At 37.4% G+C, this 17913-nt stretch overlaps 1 protein-coding gene across 3 annotated transcripts in view; it reads right to left on the bottom strand.

The window, feature by feature from the left end:
• Positions 1–1924: 1924 nt before the first annotated feature.
• The window catches only part of LOC126864674 (actin-binding protein WASF3), a 33326-nt gene continuing 17337 nt past the window's right edge, over positions 1925–17913 (bottom strand). For 2 of the 3 annotated variants that reach the window (XM_050616230.1, XM_050616231.1), the window contains exons 2-9: positions 6751–7082; positions 6364–6517; positions 5796–5910; positions 5478–5510; positions 4093–4388; positions 3572–3882; positions 2987–3415; positions 1925–2746 (exon numbers count right to left, since the gene is read on the bottom strand). In XM_050616230.1, the coding sequence (XP_050472187.1) occupies positions 2565–2746; positions 2987–3415; positions 3572–3882; positions 4093–4388; positions 5478–5510; positions 5796–5910; positions 6364–6517; positions 6751–7024 (1794 nt within the window). In that variant the 5' untranslated portion in view covers positions 7025–7082 and the 3' untranslated portion in view covers positions 1925–2564. The remainder of the gene's footprint in view (positions 2747–2986; positions 3416–3571; positions 3883–4092; positions 4389–5477; positions 5511–5795; positions 5911–6363; positions 6518–6750; positions 7083–17913) is intronic. The other variant, XM_050616232.1, reaches the window with a different exon arrangement.

Raw genomic sequence — 17913 nt, 5'->3', positions numbered from 1 at the left:
GCAAACAAATTTCAAAGAGTGATGAGCGATTACGAGATTTGTAAGTAGAAACAACAGAAAAGAGGTACACAGAGTACGATTTCAATGTCTCCTTTCAGACAAAGACAAAGATAATTCTCTTATTTAAGCTTTGGAATAACCATCTTATTTAGGTACAACAGCTTCGCAATAGTGTAGTACGCGACATCATCGCGGAAAGCACGATCGACGACATAATAATATACATTCATACAAAGTTGCACGATATTTAAGCTTACAACTGAAACGCTTTCTCATCGTTTCGTCGTGTTACAAAACAATTCTCCATAAATACTGTGTCGTAGTTGGCGAAGTAGCTAAAAGTATATACCTACGGCTAATAGTCTTACGCTTAATAAATTTATATTGCGAATTATATTATCTTTGTGTGTGTGTGTGTGTGTTTGTGTGTGTGCGCGTGCGTGTATGTGAGTGTGAGAAGTGTATAAACATAGCACAGACTGATCGACTGTTCATTACATTATTAATACTATTATTATTATTATTATTATTATTATTATCATTTTTGTTATTATTATTTCTATTATATAATGGCGTTTTGACTATATTTTAAAATCATTTGAATGTACACGTATCGTTGCCGGTGAATTGTATGCTACATTATTGTGGAGCCATCCAACTTTAGCTCCTAAACCTCGCACACTTTATACAAGATAAAACGCTGCTTCTTTTAAAGCTAGCGAAAATTATTGGTAAATATAAATTACTTTTCACGCGGTTCGAGTCAATCGAACATCTTTCGTACATAATAAAAGAAAAAGTGCTAATTCAACCAACTAACCAACTAACAAGAGGCGTCTCCTGACTTCAGTCTTTCTTAGACAACGAAGACTTCCTCTTATCTCTTTAAACATTTAGGTAACGTTCGGAAACTAGAAGAATAAAGACAAATTTCCTGAACACTTCTTATCGTTCGAGCGTATAAGATTATACAATAATCTTAACGATCTCTCTATACATATGTGTGTGTGTGTGTGTGTGTGTGTGTATGTGTGTGTGTAATGTTTATGTATACATATATATCATATCTTACCAATAGTCATCATATTTCGCCAACATCGATGCAAAATAAATCACAATAATTTTTTCCCTTTTACGCTTAAAATTGGCAACTGTAATCCTCATTGCAACATTAGTATATTATATTCTTCCGCTAAATGCTAAAAAATATGAATCCTCTCACTCATTCGGTAATTACATTGTCCTTACATATTACAAGTAAATAGAGTATTTTGGTTTTCGACCCCTCGCTGATAAAAAGGACATTTCATACCTCGCGATATCGCTTTTATTGTGGGCGCGACATGGAAGATCATTTGAAAACGTAGAAAAAATTGGGAAACTTCTGTTTATTACTCTCGTTGTGATAGAGCGCGCATACATATACCTATCTAATAGACAAGCATACAAAAACATTTAAGATACAGGTATTTTACAGGCTTAAACACGAAAAGGAGAACAAAAGTATTAGCTTTGAATTTGGTTTAGTTTACGTACAATACACATCTTCAGGAGCAATGCATTATAACACATATAGAACAGTTGCTTGTCTTAGGTAAGGGCTTACACATATAGTCGTAGCAACATGGACGATCGGGTCTCTGAAATGAAAACTCAAATTTATTCCGTTATATGGTATTGATATTATCATGGAATGTGTCCGAAAGAAATCACTTCCTCTATGATCGACATCGAGCAATGATAGGAAATCGTTTCATGTGCGTATCTTCTTCCTACTCACTGTCCTTTATACTACTCGAGATAATCTGCTGTACGTTCGTTGAATTCTGCTTAAAAATCGGAGAATCGAAAAAAACATGCATTTATATATATTTCGTAAACTTTCATACTTTTATTTGTAACAGTAAAACAAAGTGGAAGCGTCTGTATGTAAAGGAAAAGTGTATTTTATATAGCTCCTCAAAAATAGTCTAAATTTACACGAACTCTTAAACTCTTGTTACATGCACTTTGTAGACTCTCCTTCAATAAATAAAAGATCTCTGGCTGACGATTCCTAGAATCGTCTGAGAAAAGCTAAATGTTTCTTTCTATCATAGTCTTCAGATAGATACATGCTATAAAGTGAGCTTGTAATTAACGTGAAAACAAATTTCTTTTTATTTAGTTTATACAAAAAAAATTATTAAATATTTGTTCGTGACAAAAAAGAAAATATTTTTGTTAAAGGTGCTAAAATGATATATAATAAAAATAACCACTGTTATAGTGCTACACAGTTATACTTTTAATGATATTACTTATAATAATTCGCGTTTGTATGCTCTCTTGAGCAACGAAATTCGCTGATTTTGTTTCTACTTTCAAATTCAGTGCCTCTTCGTTATACACCAATTACATCAATCGTCGGATCATGTTATTTCTATTCGACATCTATGCGCAAACAAAGCGTGTTGCTTGTGCGACGAGCAACAGAATTGGAACTTTCGTTGAAAACGAACGAAACGAAAGAATCGTCAGCCATTTTTCTAGGAGGCAGTTGCGGTAGATGGAAGTGAGCTGGGTCACGCGAGATTCGTTTCCTGCTCGCCCCATCCCTCGCTATCGCATTCGCTCTCCGATGCTGAGTCACTGTCGCTGAACTCGACAGCAACGCGTCGTGCCAATATGGATGCGACATCGTTCAATGCGTTCACACGTTCCACTTCCTTCTGTTCAATCTTCTCTACTTTACGTAATTTTATTCCTGGAAAAATAAATAGATTTTTAATCGTGGTATGTTCAGAGAAACTGTATTGACTTTAATCCTTTTAAATTCAAAGTGTAACGTTGTATCGTAAAAGTTTTACTGAAAGATTGTAAGTAAACTAAAATAAAGTTAAATAAATTTAGCATTTAGAACAAATTATATCTATTACAAATCTATCATATAGAACAAGTAATAATGAGTTAATATCGATTATCCGAATGATAATAAGGTAATTACCATCTCTAATTGCTTTAAGTAGATCATTCCGCGGATCGACAAGGGGGATGTTCGGATTAACAGGCTTCCTCAATTGTCCATCCACGATGTTCTTCAAAGGTTTCAGGGGTTTCAACTTGGGTGGGTTAGTTGCTATCATTTTAGCAATATCGCCATTGGTCAATGGCACAGGGGGCGATGGTCCGTTAACAACAGGCGGTGGCGGAGGTGGTGGAGGTGGAGGTGGAATATTACACGGTGGAGAAATAGGTCTAGGTGGTGTGGGATCAGGAGTCGGAGGTGGAGGTGGCAAGTCTTGCGGAGCAGGGTCGGTCTCATCTGTTCCTATTTGTGTCGAATGATTTGGAGGAGTAGGCGTAGAGTGATGACTGGGTAGCGGACTATTCGAGCGACTTCCGTTCCTATTCAGTAGATGTGACGGTATTGAACCTGAAATAAATAATTAATAAAATAATTAGTTATCCAATCTAAAATTTAATTTCAACCTCAAACCGATTAAATGAAACTTGAAGATACTCTTCCAAAATTTTGACTCTTTTTCGAAGTGACGGTATACTCGTTGAGTATAAATATTAACGTAATTACCATTCATAGGAGGAGAGGACATGGTTTCACCAGGAGGCGGAGGTGGTGGTGGTAGGGTATCTCTACCAGTACTCATCGATCTTCCTCGTGTTGGAGTATTGTTAGCAGAGGCTACAGTAGGTGTCGAATTGCTAGAAGTATTGCTTGGCGGAGCTGGTGGTGGTTGCGATGGTCGTGATCTACCACTTCTGCTTGGAGTACTTTGACCACCAGGACTCTGGTACGTTTCGCTACCCGCTTGCCCTTGACCTGTGCCATAATGTGAGCCGTACAAGTTGTCTTCATAGCCCTGAGCCACGTAATTTGCCACCCTGTTTTCAAAAAGAGAAGAAAAGATCAATTTTCAGAAATATAGAAATCCCACTTTTCAATAATGCTGTAATATTTCAGTATTGTATGATCTACACAGCAAAATCATAAGTAGCAAGAGAAAGCATTCGGTAAAGATTTTCATGTGTGGAGACAAACAAACTGTTGCATCGATCAAACGCTTTTCACGATCATTGTAGAAAATTACGAACCTATAATGATCGGAAGAAGGAGGACTGTACAGATGTTGCTCCTCCGGTGGATAACTTCGTCTAAGTTCAATGCTGTTTGGCCTAGGTGGCCGTGGTTCGGTCATCACCATTCCCAGTAACGATTCATCAGGTATATTGTGAGGTGCTCTGTATTGAACACCTTGCGTTGGCATAATGTACTCGCCATGACCAACGGCTAACTGTCTTTGCCTTTCTCTCGTATTATGCGGTTGCCTTATACGCTTCTTATGCCTGCCACCGCCACCACCACCACCCTCGTTCCGAGGCCTATGAGGCTGTACGGTAAAAATTCTATATTAAATGGCTGCCTTATTGCAGAGTAACAGCAAAAGTGCAAGACAAGCTTAATTTATCAATCAAATATGACTCAATGCTTGATCCAGTATTTGTTTTATTGTACGCTTAAGTTACGGAAGATATTTTATAATCTACTAGCATACTTTCAAGTTTGTTTCGAATTTTTAGAAAAAGCAGGATCAACCACTGGACATGAGAAGATTTGTAGGAAATAAAACTAGTGATTTTTTTTACGAAGCTTCGTTACCTATCCAAGAAAATATGATCGATTAAAGCGAAGGCAGATAAAAGAAAGTTTACTGTATATTGTATTAAACATTTCAGATTGAATGTTTTTATACATTTCGATTGAAGGTTTCAGAAGCTACTTCTAACGTGTCCACGATTTTATTTCCTACAACGTGAAATATGACAAATCAAAAATAAAAATAATCCTGAAATGATCAGAGATCGTGAGACATCGTATCGATATTACAAGATGGCTGGATGAATGATAATGACAGACTTCTATTGAGTACATCCAAAAGTTGCATGACTGGCACAAAATGACATTACAAAGTGATCGACAAAGTGACATGGTTGTGAAACGAACTATTCGACTTTGACAAACAATTTGTCTTACAAAAACAGGGGTGCCAGACAAGGATTCTTCTGCGTAGATTGAACGTCGTTTTTAAACCAATAAACTTGCATGTAAAAGAAAGTTATGGAAATGAAAACTTAGAACGAAAATTCATATTGGAATTTAAAGAAAAGAGAAATAAGAGAGAAAGTCACATAAGAAACAAACGTATCATTCGGTCTACGCAATAAAAAATTCTTTGCCAAGGACGAACATTACAGAACGTGTTTGGTTTAATGTCATTGGCTAATCCTAGCAATGTAAACTACAAACTTTCAAAGCGAGCATCTATCAGCGCAATCTCTATCAGCGCAAAAAGGTCGGTTAATGAAAATCCACAAAGAAGTGAGCTTTATTATGTATGAGTGAGTGGTTGGCGATCGATAATTCATTAGAACTGGATAAGGGTAATAAAAAACTACAAAGATCCAAACCATCGACTTGCCTCTCTGAACGGTTCGGCATATTCAGACTCGGTCTATAACGAAGGGGACATTTTCAATCGTTAGAATCGCATGTATGTTAGCATATAAAAGTAGAAAAATAACTATTGTATCGTGTTACAGCGCACCTCGAAAAGTGTTAGTTAATCACATGTACATAATATATCTTGCTTATATTTTCCATAAGTACTAAAAGAATAACATAATTCAAGAACAATCTCATCTTGTGTCTAAGAACAAAAAAAAAAAAGAAAAATAAAGGAGAAGATCGAGGTGCACGTGTAGATAACAAAGTGGAAAGGAGACAAAAATTTTCTTACCTTTTTCCCTCGATCGTGTAACTTCTTTTCCGTATCCTTCAGCATTTCCTGACTCCAGAGATCGAAGAAATAATTCGGATCTGTGTAAAATTTCAGTCCATCCTTACCGTCCTCCCTAAAATCGACAAAGAATTTTATTCGTTTGTATTTTATCTTTTATCTACTGTACAAATTACTTTTGCGTTATTTGACAAACTAATATTTTACACAAGAATCTGAAGCTGTAATATCGTAATAGGTAAATTTTTTGCGCACATTTCAAAGTGTTCTGTATTTTTTCTACTTACACGGTACCTGCTAGATAAGATAACCAATTAGTTTTGTTTCCCTAAATAAACAAGATAATCAGATATCTTTCTTAGCAATAACAATACATTTTTCTTCCTATAAGGAGATAATAGGAGTTTTTAATATTTTTTGGGAGCTTTTATATTTTAATACTTTCTAATATTTTTAATTAAACTTAATAAACTTCAAATTGGATCTCAAATAATTCTGGAAATTGTGTTTAATAAAAATTACTTCAAATTCTAATTGTATATTAATATAGTTAAAAAGACTAAAGTACCTATAAACATTAAGTTTATCAAGAGGTGGTGGTGTGTCACATTGATGATAAGTTTCTAACATCGCCGTTGGCATGGTGTCCCTGGAAACAACTTGTTGGTCGAACACCACTGAACTCTTAAACGCTTTCCTCATGTGTATATCTTGTAACGAGACTGGAAGGAAAAAATATAACGATAATGCATTTTGCAAATTTACAACAAATACGCAATAATAAATTTCTTACACTGTTTTTTTTTTTAAACAACATGTCAATACACCGCGTTTTTTAAAGAAAAAAGATATATCTATGTAAATGTATCTTAGTCTATGCTTGGATCACGTCGTTCCTAATACGGTGTTAAAGGATTAATCATAGACTGCCTAATTAATTAGATAATTAACGAACCTTCCTCGACGTTACTGTCAAGCTGAGTAACTTTCACAGCTAATCGATCTATCCTGGCTTGCAAGGAGTTGGCCCTATCGCTCAATCCATGAGCTTCCCTCGCGAGCTCACCGAACAGATCCTCGGCGTGCCTGGACAGACTAGACAATTGCCTGATCGTGTTGGCCAGCGTGCCATTCGTTACAGCCTCTAACTCCGAGGGCAGAGGAAAATTCTCGGGAATAGTACCGCGTGCGACGAGCACCGGCTCCACTAGTCGCTTTGGAAGTGGCATTTTCTTTCCACTTGCCTTTTACCTTCCCTTCAAAGATCACTCACCGCTTTCTAGAGACCTGCAACAATCACACATTTCAATAACTATGTATATTTGTTAATTAACTTGAGATTATTTATAGTTGACGCAAACAAAGATATTCCTCCTTTCATGTTTCCTATCCAAAATCGTAGTATTCAATTTAGAACTAGTAAAGATATAACAACGTAGTCGATAGATTCTTCGATTCATTGAAGGAGCACAAATGTTTGTATCGCGTCAGGAAGAAACGCGCGGATGATCGTGGTTTCGATTCGTGGAACAGATGGAACGAGCCGGGAAGTAATTTGCAACGGAGTAGGCTCGAGTGCAAAGACGACACTCGACGCTCTTTGCGCGCGAACACATCCTCTCTACAGGTATCGAAAGTCGTTAGCGGAATGAATATTCGATCTTTCTGGGGTTGCACATTAGTGCAACCCATCTAACGTGCTCGCCCAACTTGGTCTTTTCATTTTGCAAACCCGGACACACCGATCGAACGACGCCGATATCGGCCACGGAACGTGCTTCGATTAATTGAAACACGAGTTAATTGAAATGCTAATGATTCTGAAATCTTGTCGGAAAGTTCGTAATTAAGCATACTGTGCGCACCGGTGATATTTTCGTGTAAACGTTACGGTCAAAGTCGTTAATTTCGCGTCAAATTACCCTTGACCGAGACGACGCGGAAATATCGAGTGAACGGTGTACGAAAATTCCGTTTCCTTTTTCCTTCTTTTGCTTTTTCTTCGTTTCTTCTTCTTCTTCTTCTTCTTCTTCTCCTTTTTGGGAGGAAGACGACGTACGAGCAGATCGTTACAAACGATCGAAAGAGACATTTATCATGAGTTGGATGAGTAATGGAATTGTTATTGCAGGAAGTCGTTCCCGTTCCCAGCTGACCACGAGATGTGTTTACTTCGCTATCGTGAACCATGTTTTGTTTGTTGTGTATACAATTAATAAACTGTGGGTACAAAAATTATAGTTGTACACGTGGATTTTTGCCGAATATGTGGCAGGCACTCTTTTAAGAAATTTGTAAACATTTTATACGTCAATCTTGCGAATCAACGTATCGTCGCATTTTTCGAATCATGTCCAAATCATCCAATTGAAGTGTACCAATCTCTCGACGTAGTAGTCTCGTGACCGGTATATGTACCTTCCAATCGACTGAACAAATTCTAACGAGTGCAACGACTGCAGCCTCGCCTTGACTCCTTTCCTTTCCTCGCGTGTTCCCCTCTTCGCTATCCCATTGGCCCCGATTAACTTGCCCCGGTTGTTGCCTCTTATCGTTCGCTGCAACTCTCTCAGGGTCAACACGCGACGATAATTAGCAGCTACGGACTGGTCGTGCGTAAGGGGTATTAGCCCTCCGCGCGAACTGTACCAGAAACGATGAGAAACTCACTGCGTAAATAACGTATTAGACAACACGTTAGCGTACAACAGACATCTCAGAGATAGAACGCCCGCTTCCTTTTTTCTTTCGCTATAACATGTGATTAAGAGATTAATAGAAAACACGAGGCTGTTATCGAAAGCAAAAATGTTCCATCGTACGCGCTGTTTCCGATATGACGCGGCGGGCAAGAAATTTGCTTCGAACAAATGATGTTTTAACACTTTTAGCATTTTGTAGTGTTTGTTCCTCTTATTTCTTAAAATTCAAATTCTGTCTAAATCAGCTTTGAAATATCTGGCAGGGTCAATGATACGATCATGGCCAAACGAGGACGGCGATGGATGTACCGCTATTTTTCCATTGATTCCTAATTAGCAATTTAGTAAGCATAAGCCAAACACGTTTAACACCTAGGTTCGCAGGATGTTGGTTTAGCTGTGGAAAAGATATGACCGTTGTTTCTCAAATCAAACCGACTTCCAACTTTGAAGGATACTTCTGCTTGTGGTACATTCTATATTTCTGACAAGTGAAATCATTAATTTTTGCAATGGTACTTTTACGAAGTACCTACTTCTAATTAAGAGGGACACGGGAAAACTCGGTTTTATTCACCCCTCGTTAAAAGTCCCTGTACTAACTCTTTGTATCACTTATGAATGTGTAACTGAATAAAAGCCTCGGGTGGCGCATGTAGGGTTGGCCAAGCCCTTCTTTTGCTTTCTGATCCCTTTGTTTTTAGAGATCGTTGCTCGGATACGTTAGACGGAATACCATAACGTCGAGGTTGCTTTAACGATATCCCTTTATCCCTGCGGATTTTCGCTTATCCACGTTCATCTAAGTTTTAATCTAAAGCGGTTAAATACGCGCCTTTTTTTGTAGCTCGTGATAGAGAGAGAAGGTCTAATTATAAAATAAATAAGACACGGTACCTACATGAGTATTTTGTAAAACATTACATTTTTTTTTAACGCACCCTGCATGTAGTATATTATCCTCGTTTCCACTTGACGTGGAAAGTGTAAGCGTTCGTGCGAACGGATCAACCGAAGTATCGTTACTAAGGTTTATGAAACCTTTCGAAAGAAGTCGTGTCGACATGTGGGCCGACATTTACGCCGTACAATTGTATATTATCTCCTGTGAAGAAATAGAAAGTCGCTTGCAATGATTTCTTCTGCTCGAGGTTTCTGTTACGTTCATTTGACTTCATGTGTTGGATAAAGGTTAGACGCGATACAGGCAGAAATTTCACAGATGACTCCTTTAGCTTTATTACATCCATCGAATTATTTATAAGCTCGTCGTATCGAAAGAGAAAGCTACTTAAATTTGGGTAAGTTTTAAAAAAATTGATATCTGCAAATTTAAAATAAAAAAGAACTCGTGTACTCTTTGTCTATAGTAAATAGATATCTCGTACAGCTGAGTAAACTTCGTGGTGTGAGGTTTTAAATTAATAGACGTTTAATGAAAAAAACCATTCCTTTCATCTAGATTATCTAAATCGCGATTAAAAAAAGCATACAAAATGCTAATTAAATATTATGCGATATTAAATGTTGCAATTGCATGAACAGGTTGAAACAAAGAATATATCTATGCGTTATCGCGAATACGTTATAATTACATCGCAAAGAAACCAGTTCTTACTCCGCCTTATCCGTTTTTCACTAGTCCGCAGATTAATCTCGAGATTTTAACGTTCATCGATCCACCCACCCATACGAGCCTGCTCGCTTGCAACGTACATATTAAATCATACGTTTCCCCGATTTCCATCTAAGAAAAGTCTCATCCAATGCTGTTGTACCAGCAAAGTAAATAAATTCCCTGCAATGGTAACCATGGTTTCCTTCGCTCGGCAATGAGCTTGTATGAGTTGAAATATTCGCCGTATTACCACCATTTATCGTTTCAATCTACCGTTGAAAACCAACAATTTACCTGTTTCGCGTTTTGTGTTTTGTATCGCGGTAAGAATTTCTGTCCTGGCAAATCAACTTTTAAACTTCTTCTGACCATGCTCTGTTTATCGACCTCGTTATTCTATGAAGCAATAACATAGTATCATAATCTTCATTGTGTATATTACCAATCCATTAATCCTATAAACGTGTTCTTCTTTCTAGTCAGATCGTCGAACATTACACTAAAATCCGGAACACAATGGAACAACGATTCCAACGGAATAGACTATGCTAGATTATACGAGCATAACATGAGTCACCATGTACACCTAAACCCCATTCAACCTTCCAGCCCTGTAGATCTACACTTTATACACGCTCCTACGCATTCGATGCCAAGTAGTGATTTACTGATTCAGCACGAGCTTAGGCGAGAGCGGGACGACACCAGCACCGTTACCAGCAACGACCGACACATCGTACGGCGACGTTTTCCGTCGAAAACGAATCACGTTCTCATCGATCCACATATAACGAGTATACCACTGCGGGAAACGCGCCATTAAAGATTCCACGGGTAATTGCCTAACGACTCTGTCACGGCTGATTCTGTAGAATTTCCCGCTTCAAAACACTGAAACATTAGTGCGTTTCGTGGTAGCACAGTGGTCGAAGAAAGTGAATTATTTGCATAAAGTTTGTGGTAAATTACTGTAATACGATAAGCGAAGTCAACATTATGTTACTTGGCTTTTTTACTTTTTCCTGTTTGAAATTTATTAAGGGATTTCAATAATATATACATGACGATAGTATCTGCGATAGTATCTATTATACGCAAATTTACGAAATTTGTTAACCATAGGAAAACAGAATTGAATTGAAAATGACTTAAAGAACGTAATCTGAAGTTAATTTCTATTATACTTTACAAATTTAAATTATAGTCTCAATTTTTAGCAGACATGAAGTCACATTTTCAGAAATTTTGTTCTACATTTTTGACTTGTCCATTTCATGAAACATTGTTCCCTTTCTATCCTATCTCCCTATCTCGTGTAAATAAAACATTGTTAAGTTAGGGGATCTTTTTATTCGTCATAGTATGAAGATCTGTTCATTCAACGACCGCTGAATGAAGCTTTGAACCAGTACTCGTGATCGTCTTGCGTAAATCGAGCAACTTTTAAAGGTCGCTATTACGCTCGTCTAAGCTACTACACTCCTCTTTAGTCAGAGTACTGGGTACAGAGAATTCATCTTTTTCCCCCGGTTACTTTGCGAAGCACGTTAATCAGCATTGATATGGCGAATAAAGTATCGAAGGATTATGTTTCTAAATGATTTAAGAGGACGAGAATATCGAAAATTTTCCATCAAGTTGCATAGTCACACTTTTACGTTTGCATCATTGTGTACGCAACTTATCTCTGACATTAACAGTCATGATAAGTACAGACCTCTTCAATCTAAAAATAAATTCCAAACTTATCGCTGATTTTGTCTTTATAATCTTTAGTATACGAATAATATCATTAAATCGATCGGTTCTGTTCGAAGAATTAATATTACGAAAAATGATTGCACGTGGTCTATTCGAAAAGTTAATGAGATTACTTGCTTTATCGTATTAGATACACGAATAAAACTTAAAATACACACGATGCTACTTTACATTCTAAAAATACCATGCGTAAATAGTATTGCGACGTAAAGCCAACTCGTTGCGTACAGCAGGGTAACATTTCACAGAACGTCGAACGAGCAACATCCCATTAACCCGTCAACATCGACGAGGCAACCGCAAGCAATAACTGCGAACTTCATTCTAATTTACTTAACGCGCATTAGCAAGTGGTGACGACTCGTTCGTCGAATAATCGCGTCCACGCTTGGTCCGATCCATTCTGGCTCGCACGTGTGTTCGTACGAAAAGCAAACCTGCACATGCTGTCCATATGCTTGAACAGACACGCGTGCAAAAGAGTACATACGTTTTGTAAATGCGCTCGTTTTCGACACAACGGCGATGTAATGCTCTTGCGAGCGCACTCTCGCTTCTGCAGTTCGCATTCGTCTATGCACATTGTACATCCGCTCATATCGATCGGCAATGGATTTACCGTCCTGGATATACCGTTACGATTATTGACGATCAGTATGGGTGTGTACTTGAACAGTGTCTGATACACTAGGTATTCATGATGAGTCGATAAATATTGTTATCTAAAATAATTCACCTTCCCTGTTGACTGTAGCAAAGAATATTTTAGATCAAATATCATATTATTTAATGTATCTTATCTTCCGGCTAATTCCAAACTTCAAAAAAGCAACGAATTATACATATACACAAACCAACTCGTATTTCCCCGATATCTCAACCTTCTTCTCATTTACGAAATTCGCGAAGCTAGTCCACATATCGAACATATCGAACATATCGAGAAAGCAAAATTTCATAGTGAAGATAAGTAACGGGGCGACGTATTGGGACGCCTCGAATCCGTTTGTGAGAGGGTTTCACAAGGTGTTTGCTCGCTCGGCGACGGTTGGGTATACGACAAATAGCAGCGCGACTCAATTATTCGAGGAAGAAGGTGACACGACAGAAGCTTGAGGAATGCCAGTCGAAGCGGGGAAGCGAGGAACTTCAAACGTGTGTGCGCATATGCACCAACGATATCCTCGTGAATTCGATTCGAGGCACGCGTGTTGGCTGACTGATATTGCAAAATCGCTGCACGTTACTTATTAGCATAAACTCTTTGTTGCCTATGACGCCGATTTACCGGACGCATCTTCTCGTCCCTCGTTACGCATCGATTACATTATGTTATCGTTCGATTTTCCCAGGAAGATTTAACGACTATTCGTGCTCGATTATTCGATGTAACAGTACACTAAAAATTTCAATTCATGATCAGAAACATTCGAAGACAATGGGATTAACTAGCGGAACATTGCATCCTGGAGAGTAGCAATGGTCAAGTAGTTCGTTCGCAAGTTGATGCAGTTGTACGACCTAAATTTCCCGTTCGTTAAATATTTCACGTTGCAGTGGTGACCGTGTATATACGAAAGGCGATAGTCGACGAAAAGCAGATCCGCTTTTCTTGGCGTTAACGTGCCGACGATCCACCTTGTTTGTCGATAGCGTTGCTCTACCGTGATCAGGGTAAGATAACACATTTCTGACGTTTACAGAAGTCCCTCGCGCGTGACTACTATCTACTAACATTTCGTCAGACATATTTACGAGCTGTATACCGTACTAGTGACTTCAGAAATTATATACATTTTCGTGATAATATCTGAAATATTTCATTCCTTGAAACGAAATAACTAGAATAATTCTGCGACAAATAACTTGATGTTGATCTTCTAAACAGATTTACGCTTAAAAAGAATACGTTTATAGACAATGTGTTTCTCATTTGCTTGATATTTTTATTAATGTTTGAATAAATTCGTGAAGTAATTTCATGTAGTGCGTTCTATATTTCATTTGTTTTCCTCTTTTTTTCTACTTTTCCTGTATTACAGTGGTCCCAGTCGCGATATCTGTACGATGCTTCGAACAATATTACAAGCAGTGACCTTTTCGCAAGATGTAAGAAGTGTGAAAAAAGCTTTATTATGACGTGCGCCAGGCCTGTTCCCAATTCCTAGCACTGACAGCTCTACGTGCTGATGCTATTTGCGCTTGTTCGAAATAATGTTCTCCGGTGGTAACTGGTCACGCGACCAGGCAACGAAAGGTTTCTTCTTACCATGGAAGACATGGATCTGCAGAATATTAATAGGTGCTGTTTACAATACTTCGTAATGCAAAATATATTGTAAATTATATGAAAAAAAACTACCTATTATTAAGAACTGAAATTATTTTATATTTGTATTCTAACGATAACGAGTAAATAATGACTACGTTCTTAAGAAAGAAAGCTATTTGCTTTTCTTCGAGCATGAAAACTACACTAATTGAAAAGATCCGTAATGCCAACTGTACACGAACCAATTTCAAAATTCTATTCATCAATAGCATCCAAGAAATGTTATATAAGGGAAAGTAGGTTACACCAAATTATCCAGTAAAGTAATCCACCTTGATCAAAACTGCCGCACTGAGTATATATTGTACGCTTGCTATGTTTAATTGCAAAATAGGAATTAAACAGAATCGTATCGTTAAATTTATTAAGTTTATGATCTAATAAATGTACTAACAATGGATAATCACATATTTAAGAATACTTATGTTTAAAACTTGTGAACAAGGTATTTGTCCACTTTACATAAAAATAAATTTTATGCAACGAAAGAAAATCTATCCAATAAAAAGCAACCATTCCCATGTTATATAGAAATATAGTATAGATAATATTAGCGCCATCGTATTATTATTGTGCATGTCGATGAACTACATGAAGGTAGCTTCTCGTTATATTCGGGTCACCAATAAAGGAAGGATATGAGTCGTTGAGGTTACCAACGACAGGTTGAATAAATTATACTGATCATTATGCGTCAGAAGAGCGACGTGCAGATCGTTCAATGAAGTATTCACACATTGCACTTGTATGTATATTCCCGCGAAGATGAAAGGATCGTCAAAACTTCCTGTTTCTTCTTATATAAAGCAAGACTTACTTTTTAATCATCCGTAACAAAATTTTTATTTTCCTGTAAAAACTGAAACTACAATTTATCGCAATTTTTCCTTCTTCGAAAATAAAGATGAAAAGAGAAATGCAACGGTATTTAGTTATAGTTCATTTCTATTATAATTTATCTTTGGTTTTTATATTTTCTGAATCAACTTTTCCCTTCTCTACCTACTTAAATGTTTTCTGTTGCCAGAGAACATTTTTTAGCAGCAAATAATTTCGAAGGGAGAGCTATTTATTGCACAGATCTTGAACTGAAAGTCAAATATTTGAATTTTGAAAAACTATGAGGACCACGCTAACAAACAATTCCGTTATACCGATGATCTTTCACTCTTCACGTTGCAAGTTCATTATCTTGGACTCCTATGCTTACGCTAAGTGAAAGTCACCTCGCAGAAACATCTGTACTCGGGTTAGTGCACCAAGAAGATGTTTGAAGTGCATGGCTGCCCTTGAGAACAGCAGGTTCTCATTAGCGGTATTTACTCCATTACCAAACGAAAACTTAATTGAATTGAACGCTCAAGCAGCACGTGACTTCTCGACGAACACGAAATTACATTTACTTTTTTAAAATTCCTTCTTTTTAATTTAATTAATAAGTACGTGAAACAGATGTTTGTATCTTACTAAACGTAAGTTGCTTATATAGTTCCTCTGTAAGGAAAAATGAGCTCCAATATATTTAAAAATAGGATAATTCAATGATAAGTAAATAAAATAAAATTAAAAAGAGTAAAGACACATGGATACCTGACTCCCATGGCACATGGTGTTATATAGGATAACGTCACACTAATGTCAGGTGAACTTTGCTGCTACTAAATATTCGTTCCTAAGCATTAATTACTGTATACGTGAGTATAGGTCACTCGTTGAAATTTTTTCCTGCTGCAACAGCTCTTTAATTATAATCCGTCGTGAAATGACCTTTTAAAAATGTCGTACGTATACCATTGATGTTTAATTACTTTCGTGTGGAGTTTTCGAGTAATGTTGTTCGAAGTAAGCAGCTAATGAATTAGAGTTTATGAACTAAAAGATAGGAGAGTTTCCTAATAAAAAATTTATTACTAGATAGTTTTTGAAAAACTGCAAAAATTGAAGAGTCGCTGTTATACGCGATCAATTACATAAAACGTGTATAAACAAGAGAATGAACCAATTTTGTTACAAAATATTATCCTAATAAAAGAAATTCAATTTTAATAGCACACTTCTTTATTCATAGTTTTAAAGCTAACATCGACTACAACCATTTCACCGATAATTCAAGAACGATACAATTTTTCAGTCGATTAATGTCCAGCTTTCACGGGCAGGAAATAGGACTAAAGATATTTTCGTCCACCCTCGGCATACGTTAAATTGGTAGAAACGGGTATTGGGGTGTAATGCGTTCGTTCTCTCGATAACGGGACTAGCTACCCCTCTTGCAATAAAAGGGGAGCGAATGACGTCATACGCGCATTCAGGGCTCCCACTAGGGCTAGTAATTGTTCGTCTGTGTTTGCTGTACTTGCTCACGCCCACAATGGACATACACAGAAATCATTCGATTATGTTACACGTGCGTTTATGCCTCCGTTTTATAAATAGCAACATATACAGAGGAACGGTATGACGAGTCGAATAAGAAACTCGAGTAACGCAGAAATAAAAGAACATAATGTTCCTGCAGCACTCTTCGTTGTTCATGTAGAAACACCACTTTTCCAATTCGTGAAAAGAAAATTTCGAATGGCTTACAAAGTATTTCACGCAAGCTAATTTTTATGTATTGGTTAACGTTATGTGCTATTCAAATAATCGAAGTTTCTTTAAATGGTGTTCCTTTAAACCTCCCGTAGACTTCAAAACACGTATAAAAAAGACATCACGACCATAGAGTATCGAAGGAGGCAAGTGTTTCTTTACCGTTTGAGGTGTGCCGTTTGTCGGCTACAATATTGGTAAAACTGGTTGGTAAATTGGATCGAGAACCGGGTGGTCGAATAAGCGTGAAACGGTTTCCCGTCTGATCGTGAGTCACTGTATGTGCCAACCCAAACCGTGCTTTACTGCTCGACAGAATCGAGTCAGCCTATTTCGTGTGCCTTACATTTCGCCTACTCTGCTAACACCCTTATCGATCGAATCTACAGTCAACGAAAACAAGTTTTTCTTGTACGCTCATATTTCAATTTTCATAAAGCTTGCTTCTTGATTGTTACAAAGGAGTGACTAATGACTATCGATAAATTGACTTCAGTTCTTGTTTTCCCTGAAAGCTGCTGTGTGTACTTTTCATTTAAACACTGAAAAATCCCACATGATCACGAATGTATTGGAAGACACTCAATTTCTTCCGTAAATGTCACGCTACATCAAACTCTCAATCTATTCTATGGAGTCTAATTCATTATTTGGGTTAACATACATTTTACGCATTAAGAAATAATGAATTTCTATAATTTTTACAAAAACATTATCAAAACGTTGAACTCCGCCCTTATAATGATTCCTATCCAAAAAATTAACCACGGCAAGACAGGCATTCGAGTGCTCGAAGCCCCAACATGACCCTGCGATTGTACTTCGTCTACCTTCACTAATCCCTTGGTTAAGCGAGCCTGACTCGTGCGTGAACGTTTCCGGTTTGCCTCGGATAACGTATACCAAACGTGCACGCAAAACCCACGTTTCTAGAAAATCCAATGCGGAGGTGGTTACCTGTATCCTATCCAAATCGACGCGGTTAATCGAGAGGATCAAATGTCACCAACCGGTTATCGTTTGGTTAACCTTGCTATCACCTCGGAAAAACGTATCTATCTCGTTCACCGAGCTGATGTGGTTTTGGATCTCTACAGTTGGTCGTTATGTGCT

The sequence above is a fragment of the Bombus huntii genome, chromosome 4 (assembly GCF_024542735.1).
Source record: "Bombus huntii isolate Logan2020A chromosome 4, iyBomHunt1.1, whole genome shotgun sequence".
NCBI lineage: Eukaryota > Metazoa > Arthropoda > Insecta > Hymenoptera > Apidae > Bombus > Bombus huntii.
This window is presented reverse-complemented; position numbering and strand designations above follow the sequence as displayed.